Source organism: Limanda limanda, chromosome 9 (assembly GCF_963576545.1).
Source record: "Limanda limanda chromosome 9, fLimLim1.1, whole genome shotgun sequence".
NCBI lineage: Eukaryota > Metazoa > Chordata > Actinopteri > Pleuronectiformes > Pleuronectidae > Limanda > Limanda limanda.
In genome coordinates, this window is record NC_083644.1 from 24,367,324 (window position 1) to 24,387,253 (window position 19,930).

The 19,930-nt window shown below is 40.0% G+C and overlaps 1 protein-coding gene across 1 annotated transcript; it reads right to left on the reverse strand.

The window, feature by feature from the left end:
- Nucleotides 1-1,381: 1,381 nt before the first annotated feature.
- On the reverse strand, nt 1,382-19,704 carry inpp5d (inositol polyphosphate-5-phosphatase D). The gene is made up of 27 exons (XM_061078242.1): nt 19,418-19,704; nt 18,951-19,014; nt 15,966-16,101; nt 15,715-15,859; nt 15,374-15,514; nt 15,191-15,281; nt 13,108-13,185; nt 12,952-13,029; nt 12,749-12,872; nt 11,691-11,797; nt 11,250-11,352; nt 10,586-10,782; nt 10,391-10,508; nt 10,204-10,300; nt 8,429-8,567; nt 8,024-8,132; nt 7,771-7,859; nt 7,195-7,276; nt 5,742-5,831; nt 5,555-5,665; nt 5,373-5,452; nt 5,195-5,282; nt 4,959-5,105; nt 4,068-4,131; nt 3,794-3,982; nt 2,624-3,045; nt 1,382-2,549 (listed from the first exon to the last, which is right to left on the reverse strand). The coding sequence occupies exons 1-27, from the start codon at nt 19,567-19,569 to the stop codon at nt 2,509-2,511; spliced, it is 3,282 nt and encodes a 1,093-aa protein (XP_060934225.1). The 5' UTR covers nt 19,570-19,704; the 3' UTR covers nt 1,382-2,508.
- Between the last annotated feature and the right edge of the window lie 226 nt (nt 19,705-19,930).

Here is a 19,930-nt window from a genome sequence, read left to right on the forward strand (position 1 = left end):
TTCAGACCCCTTTAAATATTTCACTCTTTGTTTCATTGCAGCAATTTGCAAAAATCAAAAAAGTTCATTTATCTCAGCACCCCATCTTGACAAATTTTTGCAAATTCATTAAAAAAGAAAAACTGAAATATCACATGGTCATAAGTATTCAGACCCTTTGCTGTGACACTCATATTTAACTCACATGCTGTCCATTTCTTCTGATCCTCCTTGAGATGGTTCTACTCCTTCATTGAAGTCCAGCTGTGTTTAATTAAACTGATTGGACTTGATCAGGAAAGGCACACACCTGTCTATATAAGACCTTACAGCTCACAGTGCATGTCAGAGCAAATGAGAATCATGAGGTCGAAGGAACTGCCCAAGGAGCTCAGAGACAGAATTGTGGCAAGGCACAGATCTGGCCATGGTAACAAAATAATTTCTGCAGCACTCAAGGTTCTTAAAAACACAGTGGCCTCCATAATCCTTAAATGGAAGAAGTTTGGGACGACCAGAACTCTTCCTAGACCTGGCCGTCCAGCCAAACTGAGCAATCGTGAGAGAAGAGCCTTGGTGCCCACTTTATGTTTATAAATGGCAGTGGCATGGCCACCCTGTACCATGCACATGTTTAAATTAAAAACATGACTATATGAACCCGTGTAATATTTGAATAGCTTAGTATTGAATGCACAATATCAGGGTAGTTATGTTTATACATGGCACAATTTTATACAATATATATAGTAGGGGGTCCCTGCTTCATCTCTCCACCTGTGTGGGGGTCCTTGGCCTGAAAAACGTTGAAGACCCCTGATATAAAGCTTAAAAGTCCAGTGTGTAAGATTAAGGTGAAAGGGATCTATTGACAGAAATTGTATATAAAATAATCCTAGTAATGTTTCTCATGAGTGTGTTTCATCTAAATTATACAAATTGTTCTTTTCTTTTCCTAGAATGGGCCCTTTATATCGAGATACTTTACACCAAGAGCGGGTCCTCTCTATGCAGGCGGCCATGTTTCTTGCAGTAGCCCAGACTGGACAAACTAAGCCCCTTTGAGGTTTATGACAACTGAAAGTTTCCACAGGTTCTCTTCCATGTTTGGAAGGAGAGGTTGAGGTGAAGGGTGTTCAGCTGCAACATGCAACTTCACCACTTTATGTCCCTAAATTCTACACATTGCTACTTTAAATTATTAAAATATATTCAGTAGCTTGGATGTCAGATAATATCTCTGCATGCAGTTCCTATATAAAACAGGAGAAAGGAGCAAATGATAACAATGTACCACTACCAGTGTCTGTTTGGGCTACTGTTTTTAAGTAGTTCAGTACAAGTTAACACACAGCGATTCTGACACGATGCTGTGTAGAAAAAAAAACCCAACAAAGTATCATTGAGCTTTAATATATAGATTTATTGGAGCATTTCTAACACATCTTCAAGACAAACGTCAATGTCCGTGCAAGTAATACTGTGCAGTTAACACTCATTAGCTACTGTATAGTGTGAACGACAACATGAAATGTAACAGAATTGTTTCATAGCAGAGTTCAGTTAATGCTAATTAATTAATTCAGTTAGGTCTGAAGATGTGTCTCTGATGTTTACATTCCCTTAATAGAAGCACTTTGTTAAAGAGAATCACTCACCACCACCAAGACTAAAACCACATACACTATCTCATCGTTAAATATGGTTTAAGCTTAGCTTAGCATAAAGACTTATTGTGTGTTCATGTGGTATCAGGATAATCAGAGAAAATTGTTACTGACTAGAAAATCTCAGCCGAACGCCATTGAAAGAAAGTCGTAAAAACATTTGGAACTCATTCAGAGTCGCAAAGTTTATAATACGTCAAAGATCGTATTATAAACTCATCAATTGTTAAACTATTGTCACTTACAAACTGTATGTCTATCTCTCACAAGCTATAGAGCATGAGACTTTTTAGCTGCACATATCGTACAATTTTCTTTACTTTTCATTCTTATGTAAATATTGCAAAACATTTGGTTTACAGCCTCCATGTGTTGTCCGGTCTCAACAGCTTCACAACTCGGGAAATTTAACTTTCAGAGGAGCAAGTCATCTGCAGTTAAAACAGGTGGTAAAACCGGGTGTTGCCCACAGGTGTCAATACGAAGCAAATATCACAGGTCAAAGTTCATCAAACCCATCGAAGCCAGGCTGCATTTTGCCTTATTACAAAAGGGCTAATGTTTTATTCGCCCCTTGCTTGTTTGAAATAGAATGAACAGGAAGTGAACAGGAGATTTTGTGGTGAAACATTTGCGTATGTGTGACCTCGCCCTGTTTCCAGCCTTTATGCAAACCTAAGCCAATGAGCATTGGCCACAGCTTCATTTTGAAAAGAAAAATATGAGACAGGAATCAAGTCTCAGCAAGAAAGAAAATAGGAGTATTTCCCAAAGCGAAAAGTCACTCATCGGTGACACAGAAAGTTGTCCTTTGTGTATTTCATGTTTCCAGACATGCAGGGCAGAAAGCTGAGTCCTGATCTCACTTCACAGAGCGGCCCATCTTAGGAACTTCAGGATGTACTAAGGAAAAGACAAAGAGTTTGCATCATTTGAATTGTTTATCTGCAAAGTTAAGACAAACATGTTTTCCTTACCTTCTTTGGTAGGCTGTGACAGACCAGGTCTTGCAGGTGGCCTGAGTTTGCCGGGGAGTTCGCTGCTGTCTCTGTAGTCTCTGGGTTTAGGGGTCTGGGGTTCCGGCATGCCTGGTCGGGACTTGGCCGGCAAAGGAGGTCGGCTTTGTGCTGTCCCGCCATCAGAACGCGAGGGCACCACTGGTTTCTTTTGAGCTGAGGAATGTGAAAGGCTGGGGATGGGAGGCTGAGACTTATTCTCGGAGCAGGTGAAGGAGCGGTTGCGTGGGGTGGGCACGGGGGGGCGGTCAGGGTCTCCATCTGGTGATTTGGAGATCGCAAACAATGGGTCCAGAAGTGTGAGGTTGCTCCGACCATGAGATTTTGCCATTGAATCGTAGAGTGGGTTGTCAAACATCTCTGACATCTTTTCGTCCTCCTCCCTACGAGGCAAAGAACCATGGTTTCATGTTATTTTAAGAGCATCTCAGTGACACCTTAGCACTTGCAGATGAACTCTTGAGATGAGAAAAAACACATTATCTAACACTAAGTCATGCATAGTCAACACTGAGTACAAAAAGAATATTTTGGTGGTGGCAAGCACTTCTACTGAGCCCCTGAAGTCCCAAAAGATGATATTTGTTTATCTTGTGCGCACAAGTTACTTATTTTAGGAAGATGTTTGATATTTTAATCCCTCAGATGCGCACAGACACCAGATTGGTACCATAGCATGGAGAAAACGTTTTGTTTTCACCTGGGAATGTCACAAAACAAAATTATGGTTGCTCTTCCACAGAGACACAGAATTATCAGGAATCATTTGCTGCGCATATTGAAAGACGACAGGCACAGCCGACGGAAGGACAATGTTTCTATCATAATACTTGAGAAGTGAACAATCTCTTAAAAGCTTTAAAGGCAACTTAGTGTTGTCTTCAAAGCATACGCCAGTCATATCTTTACAACACAGATATTAACTCTGTGTGCACGACACTTATTTATCTTATGCACACAAAATCATCTTTGGGGCTCCGTACACTTCAGGTCATCATCTCTTGTCTTATCCTCGGACGTGCAGCAAAGGGCTGGGGCTTACACAAGTGTATCATGCAAAGATGGTAAAGAATACTGTGACAGTAATAAAACTACAAACAATGTTGCATTGGATTAGTAACAGACTCTTACATGGAACAGGGTTTCCCTGTGGGACTGCGTATGTTCATATTCTTGGAGTCCTTAACCCCCTGCCCGGCGATTGCAAGAGTTTTTGGTGGCATGCTGTAACTCCAACCTTTATCCATCAGTTTCCCACTTTTGTAGGTCACTCCTGCGTAGCTGGGGTTGGAAATATCATGTGCTACGATGTTTGTGCTCCTGTCAACAAACAGATAGAAAATATCACAGAGGGAAGTAACATATTTGAGATATTCTTTAACCACAAAGACAAAAAATGGCTGACTTGTTGAGGTCGTTGCCTTTGCCTTTGGAGGTAACAGGGTCATCCTTTTCGATTTTGATGAAATCTGAAATCAGAGGAAATAGGAGGTTATGCTTCAAGAGGTTGAAGATATTTAAGGCAAAGAATTTGTCTTTCACACATGAACAACGCAGCAGGAGGTTCTCCACTCAGACGAGTGTTCAGGTGAAGGATGATGCTGCAGGCAGAGGCAGGATGTTACATTCTGCTGCGAAGATTACGTGTTTTTATTTACAGCACATCCACTCTTATCACCAAACTCTCTCTTGACATCCTTGTTGGTGTGTGGCTCCACTTTTTCATCCTGAGATTTCATAACATGGACAATCGATTACAAGTGTTGTCGACCCTGTTGTGTTTGCTAACAGCTGTTTGTGGATTTTACAATGAGATGATAATCTGAGCAGTCTGTGACAATTCTGTAATGAACAACTAATTGTCTATGAATTCCACTGCAATGATCACATGCACAGCACATGCACACAGGCTGCAGCCCTTTTTATCAAAAGCTCTGTTGACACCTTCATCCGAGTCTGACATGTGTATGGCACCGCATTTTCATATCCATATTTATATTTTCATTCTTATGGTTTGTTTTCGTTTCACGTCCGTCACAAGTTAGATATGTCATCAACACACCCACTTGCTCACAGTGAATCCTGCGGCTCATCTCCTGCTCGTCTCACATCGGCTCATTAGGACATTCTCAGGAGTTTTGACTAGGGGGCTGTCAGGAGAAGCTCTGGAGGAACTCCAAAGGCTCTTATTTCTACATTTGCTATCTCACATACAATTCCTGACGTTATCCTGAGTGCAGTGCATGTCTCAAAGCAGCTTAGATAAAGACGTTCCTGAGCTGCTTTCCTGACTTACCATACAACTTCTCGGTGGGTTTGCCCACAGAGGTCTGTAACTGGATCCCGCCTGTCATACTGCCCGTCTTCTCTCCGTGGTGAGTCAGTGTGACCTGGAACTCCGTGTAGCAGAACTGGGCAGCTCGCAGCGCAACGCAGCCCTCACCTTTGGAAACCACAGAGTAAAGCCATTTTTAGACATGACCTGCGGGTAAAATTCAGAGAATTGGCTATAGAGTTTGCATTTCACAGTACCGTATGACTCGTCACAGTCTGTGGACTTCACACAGATCAGGATGTGCTGGTCCAAGAGGTACTCGGGGTCAGAGATGATGGGGGTGAGCTTGAAAAAAAGAGAACCCAACATGAATGACTTTTGCCGGATGCCACCACGAGGAACATTAAGCACCAAACATTCACATCTTCACTTTACCGTCACTTGGTTGCCAAACCAAACTTTTATGGATCCATTTGAGTGCTCTGTGTTCTCTCCCTCAGACGTCTTAACAGTCTCTGCAGAGATTCAAAGAAACATGTTCTCATCATCTTCATCTATTTCAAACAGAATCAAAGAAAATCCAGTGAGTTATGGTCGATCGAAAAGACGAGACTCACTCTCCAAGCAGCTGGAGTGATACTCGATGAAGAACTTGGTCTTTGATTTTGTCAACAACGTGGCCACACAGTTCATGATCTGTATCCCGCCTTGAGGCGCACTGTTTGGATCTGAACAAACAAACAACCACGTAATAGCACAGTTTCTAATCTGCAGTGAGGTATAGCTCGTAGCTGGTGATGGTACCTTGCTTGGAGACAAACTGTGAAGCAACTCCGACTTCAAACGAGGCAAATACAGGCGAGTGGTCACTTGTCATGATGTCATTGGTGCACCCTGCAAGTTAAGGTAATTGCAAAAAAGTATGTCACATAAAATATCATGAAAAACATACAAATGTGTTGAACTTTATTATATCTGCCCATATTTTCAAATATCTTATAATATTTCCATTGGATTTTTTGTGAAAAGAGTAGAAAGGGGAATTAAAAACATAAAGGTCAGGTTGGTAAGTTGTTTCTGAAACACTTTTTATCTTGTTTATTGAAATCGTCTTCACATCAATAAATGCCGGAACAAAAGGCAGCATCTGTTGCAGGACTGTAACAAACACCCATAATTTCATTTGATCTGAATGAAATGATTGGCTGGCGTACCTGTCTGTCACTAGCCTGCCTGTTTGCACCCTGCCTATTCACTCACATCTTCACAAGCTAGAAAGACATTCACCTCTAAAGCAAAGACAATAGCCAGAAGTTAGCCAGCGAGTAACTGAAAAGTCGTCTTCTAGCAGTTGTCAGGCGTTGCACGTTCACAGTGTGGCCTGCTCTTGCTCTCCAGGATTACCAACCCTAGCTTTAAGTTTTTATGCTTTATTTTTTCATTAAGAACTGGGACGAGATTGCACTGTTAAAAACTGTTTTTTTCCCTCTCTGTTATACAAATATGCAGTGGTGTATAAAGTACTTGAAAGCCATACTTGAGTAAAAGTACAGATAACTTACCTGAAAGTGACTTCGGTAAAAGTAAAAGTCACCCGTCAGAAAATGACTTGAGTAAAAGTCTTAAAGTAGCTCATATTAAAAGTACTTAAGTATCAAAAGTATCTGGTGTTGAAATGTACTTAAGTATCAAAAGTAAAAGTACAAGTACCATAATTAAAAATGCAAAGTGCTTTTTATAGTAGGCCTGTACAGACAAAAAACAACCCAAAATGTTGCTCCTCAAGATTTATCTCAACTGACTGAAAAATTATAACAACAATATGAATATAATGTATAATTTTACAAATGTTGAACCCTAGAAGAGAGAGAGACAGAGAGAGAGAGAGAGAGAGAGAGAGAGAGAGAGAGGTGCGTGTTGCGCCAACCTCCGCTGCTCAAGTAACGAGCCAGTTTGAGATTGTAAGAAGTAGAAAGTACACATATTTTTGTTCAAATGTAACGAGTAAAAGTAAAAAGTCGTCAGGAAAATAAATACTCAAGTAAAGTACAGATATAGGGAAAATCTACTTAAGTACAGCAACGAAGTATTTCTACTTTGTTACTCCCCACCACTGCAAATATGGACTAACTGGCCAACATAATCATAAATATCTGTAATAAGATAATATTTGCATGTTCAGCTGCAAAACTGTGCACTGACTAAAATAAGCTGTAGTTTCAAGCACTGCTGGAAACTCATCAGGGGAACTCCTCACCGTATGCTTGGCAGACAACATGAACCAGAGGATACGACTTCCGCAGAACACGATCACACCAGGAGGGTAAATTGTATTTTGTCTGTCGAGAGAAGTTTGTTATTTATACATAAATACAGTATGTAACATATTTCGAGCCTAGGACAGGACAGGAAATCCAGTCTTCAGAAAGTAGCTGTAATGCTGGTGAGCTGTCTGCTGACTGCCGCTGCCTGACAGTTAATAGTTGTTTGTCTTTGTACAGTGTATGTTGGCCCTGTGATACCAGTCCAGGGTTTACTCTCTCACCCAATGTCAGCTGGGATTTGCTCCAGCTCCCCCTGCAACCCTCAAAGGAAAACCTGTATAAATGATTAATGGATGGATGTTTGTGACAATGACTGTGGAGGTCATGTCATCAATTTTCTATGAGCCAAGGCAAATCTTCACATGGACCTTTTAACCCAGATGACTTAAAGAAAAAACTGTGTTCTTTGTCAATTTAGATTTGTGTTCGAAGTTGTCGTCGCTTTCTGTGCCCTCAGGGCCTGACAGGAGCCTCTAGGGGAGAAGACATCTGACTCAATCTAAACTTACCCCTGTGGCTTTGGCCTTTGTGTAGGCGTACTTCTCTCGCGTGTCTCTCTCAAAACGATAGGTTGGTGCAAACATGATTTCCTCCTCCTCTACAATCACAAAGAGAATCAACAAGAAGTAAGAAGTATGCCGACAATCAATAATGGCAATCAATGACCAGAAAAGAGCAGTTTTAATCTGTGTAAGTCACACACACCATAATCTAACCTACTGTACAGTCTGTCTATTTTTTCTATATTTGACCATGGCTCACCAAAATGCAAAAAGACCTTTTCATCATTCATCTCCATGCCGAGCTGGTCTTTACAGAGGAGTTCCTGGTACTGCTGCTGTTTGATCTTTGTCACAATGTACTCAGCTTCCTGTGAAGGGAAACAAAGTGGTGACTTTTCCTGACTAAACGTGTTGGTAGCTCAGAGCTCAGACACTTGACAACCAGCACGATCTTTCATGCACGAGTCACTCGGGTACCGCCCGGCTGGATCTCCAACGTCTGGGGTTAAATTCAGGAAAAACTTCAGTAGATGTACATAAAAAACACTGATTATATATATATTTGAATTTACAGGTAAATACTAGGTAATTTGATACCTTAAATGCCTAGTTAAAATGTTGTAGCAACAATTACTTTTGCATTAATGCATTAATCTCAACTTACTGTAGATGGGAATTCAACGCGGTAGTTCAAATCACCGAGCCAGAAGAGGTGGGTGAAGCGATTTGTGATGTCAAACGGATTAAGCTTCTTATCTCCCAGATTCAGAAATCGCAGGATGCTGGTGTAGTTTTGATTACGTCTGCAAATGCAACAAAAAATATAGCATAAAAATGAACAAAAACTATGTATATATGTGTGTGTTGGACTATTTTCTGAAATTCTAAGCATTTAAAGCAATCAAACCAATACCAAATGATGAAATCTGTTGCTTTTTGTTAAGTCGTGGTTACATCTAAAAATTTGCAAATGTTAAGGACACAATCCCTTTTTGTATAAATGAGAGTAGACACATGGCTTTTAAATACAGATTATGAGATTGCCCCTAAAACATTAAGAGGACAGGTAAATAGCCACTTCCGTCAATTGACAAATATAGTAAAAGTTCAGATTAGTCAAAAATAAAAGTGAATATATCTGTAAATGACATCGTTGGTTTGGTAATTCAAATTGTGTGCAAAAAGAAAGATTATATATTTAAATTGTTAATTGTCAATCAGTTGGAAACAAATCTAAAGTGCTTGAGGCGGCAGCAGCCGGTGCTCAGTGAGTGTCAGCTCACTACATAAAACTAGATTATCATTATATACAGCACCACAAAGTTCTGTCATGTTGTATAATCTCTTGTATCAGATGCTGTAGCCAACAAAGTAATGATAACAAAGTCAGCAAGTTTATCAGAAACAAAGTAGGCTGAACAATGCTATTTAGAGACAGTATACTTGTAGTTACATAAACTTCATCTTTAAGTGCTTGACTTTCGTCTTCATGAGGAGAGCAGATTAATTAATCACTGTGTTTCAAATGGAGAGAAAATTAAATGAAAAAAGTTAAATGAAAAATTACCCGAACGATATGAGGGACTATTGAGGTGATGTTGAAAAATAAATTTTCAATTTATTAATTTCAAGAATAAGGTCGCAACTGAATAAGGTCGCAACTGAATAAGGTCGCAACTGAATAAGGTCGCAACAATTAAACTTTGATTATTTGGGAAACCACACGTAAAATTTAACAAGATGCTACACATTCCTCGTATTGACACAGGTAACAGGCTGAACTACTGATATTCCCACTCTAACATGAAGTCTAAAGTCTTTACTTTATTCTTGAAATATTACTATATTTTAATATATATTTTTAGATTTTCAGATCAAATTTTCCCTTTAAGTTGCCCTTATAAGCTATTGTAAAAACATACGAGTTTTTGTTTTTATTCTAACCCTAACCCTAACCCTAACCCTAACCCTAACCCTTTATTATATTTATATAACTGTTGGTAAAAAGAGCACCCTTGAGTGTGCTGGTTTCTCTTCTCTTTTACAAACTGACTGAAAGTTAAAGGAACAGCTCTGATATCTATCATTCTATTCTTCATTTCTATTTCGTCTCTTTTGTGTAGCAGCCTTGTATTTGCTGAGATGAGTGTGTATAGGCCTGAGGCTAAAATCTGTCCAAAAAAAGGTTAGCTGGTCCAAAATTATTGCTGTGAGCTGGTACATTAACTAATGAAGGTGACCCAGAGGAGCGTATAAATATTTTTTATATTTCAACTCACATCACATCGGGATTTTGGCAGTTGGACTGTGAGAAGATAATGTTTACTACGGTTTTGGAGAATAAAGTGAAGTAAACAGTTGAAGTAAACACAGATAAAATGTTGGTGTTACTGGGATGAAATGAATATTGGTGTTGTTAAAGTATGATCTGCTCCTGACCTGAGTTTCTTCTCACTTCCTGAGGTCAGGTGACTGTTGACAAAGCCAAAAGACGTCCCGTTGAACATGAAGGACACTCCCACTGCTCCCTTGTTTCCTACGAAAGAAATTCAACACTGAGGGCTGATTCTTCCAAGAATTTTATGACACCTCATTAAATGGCTGGTGGAGAAGTGGACCTGTTTACCCAGTGTGTTGGCGATGCCAGTCTTCACACTGTCAGAGAAAAGGTGGGAGATCCTGTTCTCGTGCTCCGGCTTGGCCAGCACCACAATCCGAATGCTCCACAGCGTGTGAATTGCAACCTGGATGTTAGAAAATGGACGTGATGGATTATTGCTGTGTATCTGTATTCTGTCTGTTCTGCTTCACCCTCACTCACCTGTTTGAAGCTGATGTTTGTGATGTTCCTCAGGGCTCCTTTCACTGTGTCTGCCCACTCCCTCTCACTCAAAGAATCCTCCTGCGTCCCGATGACATAAAAATCATGTGGGATGTGATCTGCCGTGTCGTCTCGTGTCTTTCCTTGGCCTTTACACTGAAACCAGGATTTCATGTTGTGGGGAGGGCCGGCGTTTCCTGCAGGTTCAGAGAAATGTCTTTTACTGTAGTGTTACTTGGTCAGTCATGAACTCATCCTAATTCATTCAACCTGTAACTGTATCTCAATCCATGTGTGCATCATCAGATTTGTAAACGTGTAAAATATGTTAACGTCTATAAGATTTGCAAGTGTATTGGATGACCTTTCCCACTTTTTGTTACACTTCTGCAATTTAACTCTGTTATCCCCCCCAAAAAATGTCTTACTCTGAGTGCAGGTATGGCATGTGAGGCTGCCATTTTTTGTCTTCATTTCAATCGCGGTTGCATATCTCATATTAATGTTTTTTTTGACACATTTGTAAATCTGATTACACCCACAGATACTTAATACACCTTTGCAGATTCTTGTACGCATTTGTAGATCTCAGCAGGCATTGACAAATCTGATTATGCACGCATGGATTGAGATATAGTTTCACAACTCGCTCTAACATTCCTACCCATGTTCCAGGTGCCAACAAACACAGAGATCATGTCCGGTTCAGGTTTCCCAGAGTGTTTGTTCTTCATTTGCTGAAGCAGTTGGCAAAATCCCTCTCTTTTCTGGTGAGAAACATTGAAAAACACTGATATAAAACCCTGAAACCATGTTTTCTCAAGCTTTTGGCAACTATCTCCTGCATAAATCCAGTAGTTTATGCTAAAATATAAAAAGTCACTTGTTTGAATTTGGCTGATTTTGTATGTCAAAAAGTTCATGCCTGTGCACCAATCAGGATTTGTGAACCTTGAAGTCAAATGGGAAGACAGTTGTTAATATTAGCTAATGAACAGACTGAAGTTAATCCAATCTCATCAATGAATATATGATTTTGCTACTCAATTTGAAAAAGGTGCCATAAGGTAAATCAGGAGCAGGCCAGTTGCTAGTAGTCTGTTACCTTTGTGTCATCAAACACAAACTCTTTACGCAAAACCTTCTCTTTCTCTGTCTCCACCACAATGACAAGTTTGGTGTGCATTTTCTGAGATTTCACCAACTGCAGGACTGAAAAAGAATCAGAGTTTATTATTAAAAACAGAGTAATGTTCATGGTCTACAGCAGTTTATTAACACGACTAGCTCCATGCCAGCAGCTCTAGAACACTACTATTAGGCATCACGTTTCTCAGCGTTAAATGCTACAGTCGCCATGCAACCTGCTCACAATGACAATGAACACAATGGTTTTTAGCACATCTGATGATTAACATGCACAACATCTTGGTTTAGCATTCTAGCAGGCTAACCTAATGCTAACCACAAAGTGCTCGGTTCGGTTTATTGGTGGTTGGCAACCAATGTCAACGTGCATTACCGAACCACAAACAGTAGGGATCGCCAAAGTCGATACTTTTCTGGTAATTGGCCATAAAACAAAATATTGGACAAATTTAACGAAAAATTTTGTTTGATTTCATCTCTGGGAGGGGGTATGGCTGTGCACCAACTTTCATGGCAATTCATCCAATTCCTGACTTAATTAGAATTTGACTCTGCTGAGCGTGTTTATCTGCCAAGGTCCAACAGACCCCTTAAACCAAGCCAATTTCACACACTCATAGATAGCAGTTCCCTAAATCTGCCAGATTTTTCTCTTTATCAAGAGCCATGAGTTATTCACTGCGTAATCTGTGACAATATTTGAAAAACCCATTGTTAAAGAAATTAAAATAAAATTCTAGAGCCGCCCCATGATCCAGAGCCAAAATTAAATGGGTTCTTTCATGACCCATGCTGCATCCTTTCACCAATATTTGCAGTAATCCGTCCAGTAGTTTTTGCATTATCTTGTAGAAAAACAAAGAAATGGAAGAGAATCGCCCAACTCATTCATCATGATAAATGAGATCATTGTGATATTTCAGTTTGCACCAAAGCAGTGGACCGTCTGACCATCACCTGAACTACATCGCGAGACTTAAAACCAATACAAAGGAATGAGGTTGAATCACTTACTTTTATTGTGCACAAAGTATTTGTCTTCAGGTCCATCCTTGGACTTCTTGTAGAAGAGCTTCCCACTTTCTACATCCACTTTCAGTGACATCTTTGTGGGAATACCAAGGGATTCTTGCTTGACCTGAGAGTGAAAGAGGGAAACTGATGAAATAAGCTGCAAACCTCTGAATATTAATACAATAACTCATTCAGATAAGCACCTCAAACATGACAAGCGGGATGAGAGACTTCCTGTGACCTCCTTCAAATCCAACAGACTCAAAAATAGAAAACCTTGCCTGGAAAAAAATAGAGAAGATGGTTGACATCTAGAACATCATCTGTGGATTTGTCAGAGATGAGTCATGGTATGTTACCTTATCTTCTATGGAGTAGAGCAGTTTTGTCAGTTGCTCAAGCCTAAAGGACAAAGACTGACCTGAGTCGACAGAAATCTGTAAAAAGAAACGGTTCATGATGATTAGGATTTTTTAGAAGGTTTTTTGGGGCCTTTACCTTTATATGACAGGAGAATGAAACGGGAAATGTGAAGACATGAACAACTACATATTCACTGTAAAAATATCTACGCTAAACAACAGCACCATCGCGGTTGTTAGGGAAAATCGAAGAAAACATCTTCTTCTTCTAGTTCGGTTTATTTGCGGGAGTTAACCAACGTCAAGGTGCATCATCCACTGCATCTCCCATCACCCTGATACTTGATAGTCTCTCCACGCTCAGTCCAGAAATCATCTTTGATTGGTTTACTGGCGGTTGGCAAACAATGTCCATCATGACATTATTTTGTCCACTCTTGTCTCTTTCAGATAATGGAGCATACTCCCTATTCCAAAGGTAAATACTATTTCAAAGCTCAGTTCATCCACCTCCATCTCTCTTTAGCTTTTCTCATTCTCTACCAATGACTCCTCTATTTGGTAGTAACCGTATAATCCTGTCAGATGTTTGTTTATTAAGTGCAGTGTATTATTGAGTCAAGTATGTCCTATCCTGAGCCTAGTCACAATGTCCTCCTCTGTGGTCCTTTTGCTGTCCTCATTGTGCTCACTTCCTGCTCTACTGCTTAAATGTTTCTCCCTTTATGAGCTACATCCCAGCAATGCTGCCATTTGTTAATAATGTTTCCTTTGATTATTGTTTTTGCCTCTAATTTACTAAGTGAAATGTCCACGACTTCTTGATGATTTAGTGCATCCTTTGCCAATTAATCCACCCTTCATTGCTCTTTATTCCTCTGTATGCTGGTATCCACATGAAAGTAGTCACAATATTCATATTTAGGAATGTATACAGGATCAAATATCTCATTAATTAAATCTAACCTACTGTTAGATGAAAATTACTTTAAACAACCTTCCGGATTTTTAACTCTTCAAACTATTGTAATGCTGCTGCAATCTCCTGTTCACTGAAATGTTCAATTCAGGTATACTGAGACCAAAACTTTTTCTTCCTGTAATAAGATCTTTGGATCCATCTGTTTATACTGTAACTCTTCTTCTTCTTCTTTTGGTTTATTAGTGGGTGGCAACCAGCATCAAGGTGCGTTACCGCCATCCACTGTGTGTTTCAGTATCCTACTTCTCTTTCTTCTTCCCTATTCGGTACTGTAGCTCTAAACCGTTTTCAAACATGACCTCTGGGGAAAATCCAGAGAATTGGCTACGAAGTTTACCCAGACTTTGCCTTTCACACATGCACAACACACAGGTGGTTCTCTGCACAGACACGTTCACAACAGTAACAAATCCTCTGCATTATTCAGGTGAGAGGGGTAGCAGCCGGGAACAGCCGGCAGAGGCAGGAAGTGACAAACAAACTTCACCGTGAGCGCCCCAACACCGTTATCAACTCTTGGTGTCTGAGAAACCTATTAGAAGCCTTTGTTGACGCTACGATGCTACGATGCTACGATGCAAGCCTCAAAGACTGCGAGCAGGTCCAGCAACTGAAGCAGGATGTCAGCAGCGGCCTTAAGAACTTCCCCTGACAAGAGTTGAGAACACGGAGAGACTCATCAACTACCTGAGAAAGTGGTTTGGAGTCTGAGCATGACAGAGCACCATCCTGAAGCTGCCTATCTCAAGTCTTGTAGAGGATTTTAAATTCACCAAGACAAGACTGGAGATGACCCTCTCAGAGTCCAGAGATACAGGATCTCTCCTGGATGCTAATTATTACAGTTGTTCGTAAGTCGTGGAGAACAAGATGTGCTGGAGTTCTGCAGCAAAGCAATATCTCCAGTGACGTGGTCTACAAACAAATAATAACTCAACTGAAAAACAAAAATCGAGTCCATTTAAAAAGGAAGACATAAAGCAGAGATCTGAAATCGAACTTGAAGACGCTGCAACCAGATGACCATAGGGCGCGCTATGATAGGGACAATTTTTTCGTGTGATGATACTTAGGTAAAGGAAGAATGATGCTACCCACTTGCTTTGGACATTGGCCAACTCCTGGGCAGAGCTGTTGGTCCAGTGCTTTACTGAAGACTTCCAGAGATGGCAAAACATGGGAAATGTCACTGGCTCACAGAAAAGATCAGAGCATGGTTAAATCAACACCACACTGAATATCATAGCCTATATTACATATTCTGTTGACTGGTAATTCTACCTGTATAGATTCTTGCACATTGACATCATTAGCTTCTTTAGTCCGGGGAGGTTGGGGTTACCATTCTGTATTTGTTCAACATCCAAGCAGATTGAAGTCCTGAAATATTCTTGGATGGCCATTTGATGCTCGTCAGGTATCCTGGAAATATACATAACGAGGGAGCACGTTAAACACTGTTATCTCATATTCCACGTTTTAGCCAGTTTCAAATAATTGCGTATAATCATAGGATTTATGGTTCTGTCCACCTTATATAGTGCAAAATTAAAAAGGCTGCATGATAAATTATCTATATAAAGCTACCACTTTTAATATAGTCTTCTCAAATGTGACCTTACACGGACAGGTCGATATTCTGCAGTCTCATCTGGTAGATTTCTGAAAGAGATTTGCAGGGCGCTTCAGAGGACTTGGAGTCACTGTCCTTCACATCGTTGGTGGGGAAGTTCCTGGGTGGAAGCTGCGGTGGAAGACTGTTGGACTCTGCAGCACAATGAGAAAAAATTTTAAGGAACGTTTGACCACCCTGACATGCGCACATTTTGTTTTAAAGTATTGCCAGTGTTTCGATGAAGTGAAGGTGTTTGACCTTGCTCCTCGTCCAACTCCTCTTCCCCCTGGACGGCGTACTGCAGATGTGTGACCAGACCCATGTTGGGATTGTAATATGCCTCCACCAGCTCAGGCAGAACAGTGAAGAACCTGATAGGAACTCCTTCAGATGCCTGGAGAGCAGATCACAGCAGGGAACATGGTTTGATGATGTCTCTTGAGGCACATTGGCAGGTTTAAGGTGACCTCAAGTGACACATGTTTCCATTGTTCTGAGCTCCTTTTCCTTTTTAAGGGGAAACCGGGTGACACAACCCTCAAGTGCTACTTCCCGTATTATGTCTGATATGTCTATTTGTTTGTGTGCAGCTTCTTCCAACAGGCTATAACTGCATTCCTGTTATCATCTGAGCTCCTTGAGCAGTTGTGTCGGACTCTTATTTTTTTTTATATCATTGATGAGGATAAATGTTACCCATAGCGACACTTAAAAACAATGAAGAGAGAGTAGAGAGTAAATATGGACCAGTATCAGAGGTACTAGGTTAGCAGGGGCCCTGGACCTTAATATCAGTCTGGAGACTCAACTTTGAATTAACATATATCAGAACAGATTATCTGCAGTTCAAAGTTGTTTGACAGTTACAATACTGCATACAAATACCCCTAAAATAATAAAAAATAGAAAAAAATGTGCGACCCTTTAATGTCATTGGGTCCAGTATTTCATGGTCAAATTGGTGGATTGATCGTTTGGGCTCAATCTGAATTTGTACAGTGTCTGTCACACCATGGAGTTAAGAGGAAAATGGAAGGTTCAAAGATCCGTATGTCGGCTTGCCATCAAGTTAACTGGAATCTCTATTCTTTGGTGGATATCCTTTCTTGCACCGGAAGATTAGTCTCATACGAAAGAACCTGTCCACTGAACCTTCCAACAGGTCGGAAGAGTTATTTTACACTCCCATGAAAGATTTCAGACAAGAGAATCTGAGCAAAGCAGGTAGTATGATTGTAGCGTGGGCAGCAAAATGGTAAAAAAATAAATAAAAAAAAAACATAAAAAAAACAACCTCTCCACTGAGTAGATTGACCAGGGAGGAAGGCTGGGTCTCTCCCCCTACTGGCTATGTAATGTCACAGCAGGTTGCCCAATTAGCCCACTTTCATTGAAAGTATTCAATCTCTATGGCACTTACATAATATACAATATTGCTCCTCTCAAGAATGTATTTTCATTACTGTTCTAGCGTGGGCTACTGTACATATATCATTACCCGAACATTCAGTTTATGTTCCTACTGATACTTATACACAAATCCTCATGGTTTGGCCTCATTTGTCCTCCTCATGTGAGGCCCATTTTACAGTAAACCTACTGTGAGCTCCAGGACTTTTATTTTGACATCATAAATTCTATCTCCCCAATAATTGTGAATGTCCAGAAACGATCCTACATATCCTAATGTTGGGCTCTGTGACTCTCAGGATATTTCTGCTGCATCAGAACAGAGGATTCTTGAGGTTTTAACATTTAAACTGAAACTTATTGTTCCTCAATAAGCCTCCAAACAGCTGCATATATTTAAATAACTTTTTTAAATTAAACAGGAAATGGGACCACATGTACAATAACTATATACAATAACTATTATTGTTACTTTTTACGTAGCAGTACTCGGGTGGACCAAAATCAAACCTTCTTTTCTATATTTGGTCCCATTTTGTGCAATTGTGCATCATGATTGTTTGTGTATGTGCATGCTATATGATTCTACTTGTATCTAGTCTATTCTCTTTTTTATCTCATACAACATAGGGTACACTGGACCATCCTTTCAATAATGCGGTGCTACGCTTCTTTGCAGCAGCAACATTTGCTGACCCATGTCAAGACATTTACCGTCATGTAATTACATGGGCTACTGTAAGTGCAGTCAGATTCTCTTAGCACCGCAGTTTCCTTTCCCTAATTCTCCTTCAGTTCATTCCTTGACCTCATGATGTTTTACTTCAGGGTCACTGAAAAGGACTTCTTTATATTGGACCACAACCTTCTATTTTAATTAATTATATGCACATGAAAGTCCGTTATGTCTATACAAAGTTAAGTCTAAATTATGTTACACCCATTAGTCACAAGCTCAAGCTGTTTTCACTTCCTCCAGGTGGGTGTAATGTTTTCACAACTTAGTTACATATCAAGGGTAAAAATAGACAGCTATCAATCCAGTGAAGCCTCTCCTGATGTGTAGATCTACAGCAGGTTCTTGATTCTTGTCATGTCAGTTCATCACAGACCCACAGTTGTTACATTAGAATTGTTGCCATCTAAAAGCAGGTCAGATGTGTTTTCACTCATTCATTCAGACAGTCACTTTCAGGGTTTTACATTATTACATTACATTACATATCATTTAGAAGATGCTTTTATCCAAAGCAACTTACAATAAATGCATTCAACCATGAGGGTACAAACCCAGAACAGCAAAAATCATCAATTTGCTTTAAAAAAGCGCAACTAATTATTTATGTTTTTTAAATAATGTAACAAGATATATGGTTCATGTTTAGTGATTGTATTTAATGTAATTGATTCAAGAACAAGAGTCAGACTCTACAACCACGTTGCCCTCAGAGCCTCCATGTAAGCACAGCGGTTGTTGTGCTAAATGCCTACGTCAGCATGCTAATATGCTGATCTTTACTGGGTAACTCTATTTACATCTGATGCCAGCATCATGGAAAAGGTCAGGTGATCACCAGAAAGACACAGTTGATTGAACAAGATGACATTGTCTATACTAGAGGTTAAAATCTTACAAGCTAAAGATTAATTATTATGAACATGTCTAAATGTACACGCTGTGCATTATTAAGAAGCAGCTTGACAGGTGCAGCACCAATAACAGTTTTTATTATATTTCTGTGATATTAAAGGTGAAATATCCCTTTGCCTTCACCAATAACAACTCATTTGACTTTAGATCAGAGTAATTATGACATCAAACTGTGAACCCACCTGGACAGAGAGCTTCTTATCCTCATTGGGCAGGATCCTGTATGTGTACACACAGTTCTGGTATCTGCGGTTGAAATCATAAAATGCAAATGTGTGTTACAGGAAAATAACATGACTGTGGGGTACAGAAAAATTATGGCTGCTGTATTCATTGCATTGAACCTGCATTATTACTGTTTGAATGAGGGTTGCACCATGACGAATGTTATGAGCTGTAGAAATATGTTGCTTTGTGGAGCATCCAAATATAGTGGACCTGGGCTTATGTTGCAGTGCATGTGTGCAAACAAGTATAATACTGATAATGATTTAAACATACAGTATTTCAAACTATTAGTTCTCACTCAGCTCACGTTGCATGGTGTAAAGGTTTCATAAGCGAGGAACACAAATCATTATCTGTTCTGTGAACGTGCAACAATATAAACCATGTGTGCAAATGTTAGAAATAATGAATGTCTACTTACAGAACACAGAGGGCATATGCTCCCTGTATGGACTCACTGTCCCGGATAAGGAAGCTGCCATCTCTTGCTGCTTTAGACAGAAGATCCTCAGCTTTGGAACGAGTTATATTGCTATGATACCAAGGCTGATTTTTTTGCATCCTGTCTTTCATCCCAGACCCTGAACTCAAGACTTTTGCACCTGACCTCAAACGATATTCCAGCAAAACCGAAACACCGACTCAGTTTTTCGCCCGGCAAAGTTTTACCTCCTCATTGTGTGTAACTTCTACCAGTCCATTCTTTCATGTGTTCATCCCCTGTCTCGCAAAGCTGTAAAAGGAAGCTGCGACAAGCTCAGAGCTGAACTTCCTCATTTGAGTCGAGAGGAGGGCCGTGGTGCCTGCACTCTGTCTAATGTGTGACTAATCCACAGAGCTGAGAATTAAAATAAAGACTTACAAAAAGTTTCTCTATTTACTTGATTTAATGATAAACCAACGTACCTACTGCTCCGTGGTTTGTGGACACTGG

Excerpts from the sequence above, each read along its gene's own strand:
- inpp5d (XM_061078242.1), bottom strand. The coding sequence starts at position 19,569 with ATGAAAGACAGGATGCAAAAAAATCAGCCTTGGTATCATAGCAATATA. Across the intron at positions 13,030-13,107 it reads TCTACTCCATAGAAGATAAG|GCAAGGTTTTCTATTTTTGA; the intron begins GTAACATACCAT and ends ATTTTTTTCCAG. Across the intron at positions 4,132-4,958 it reads ACCCACCGAGAAGTTGTATG|ATTTCATCAAAATCGAAAAG; the intron begins GTAAGTCAGGAA and ends CTCTGATTTCAG.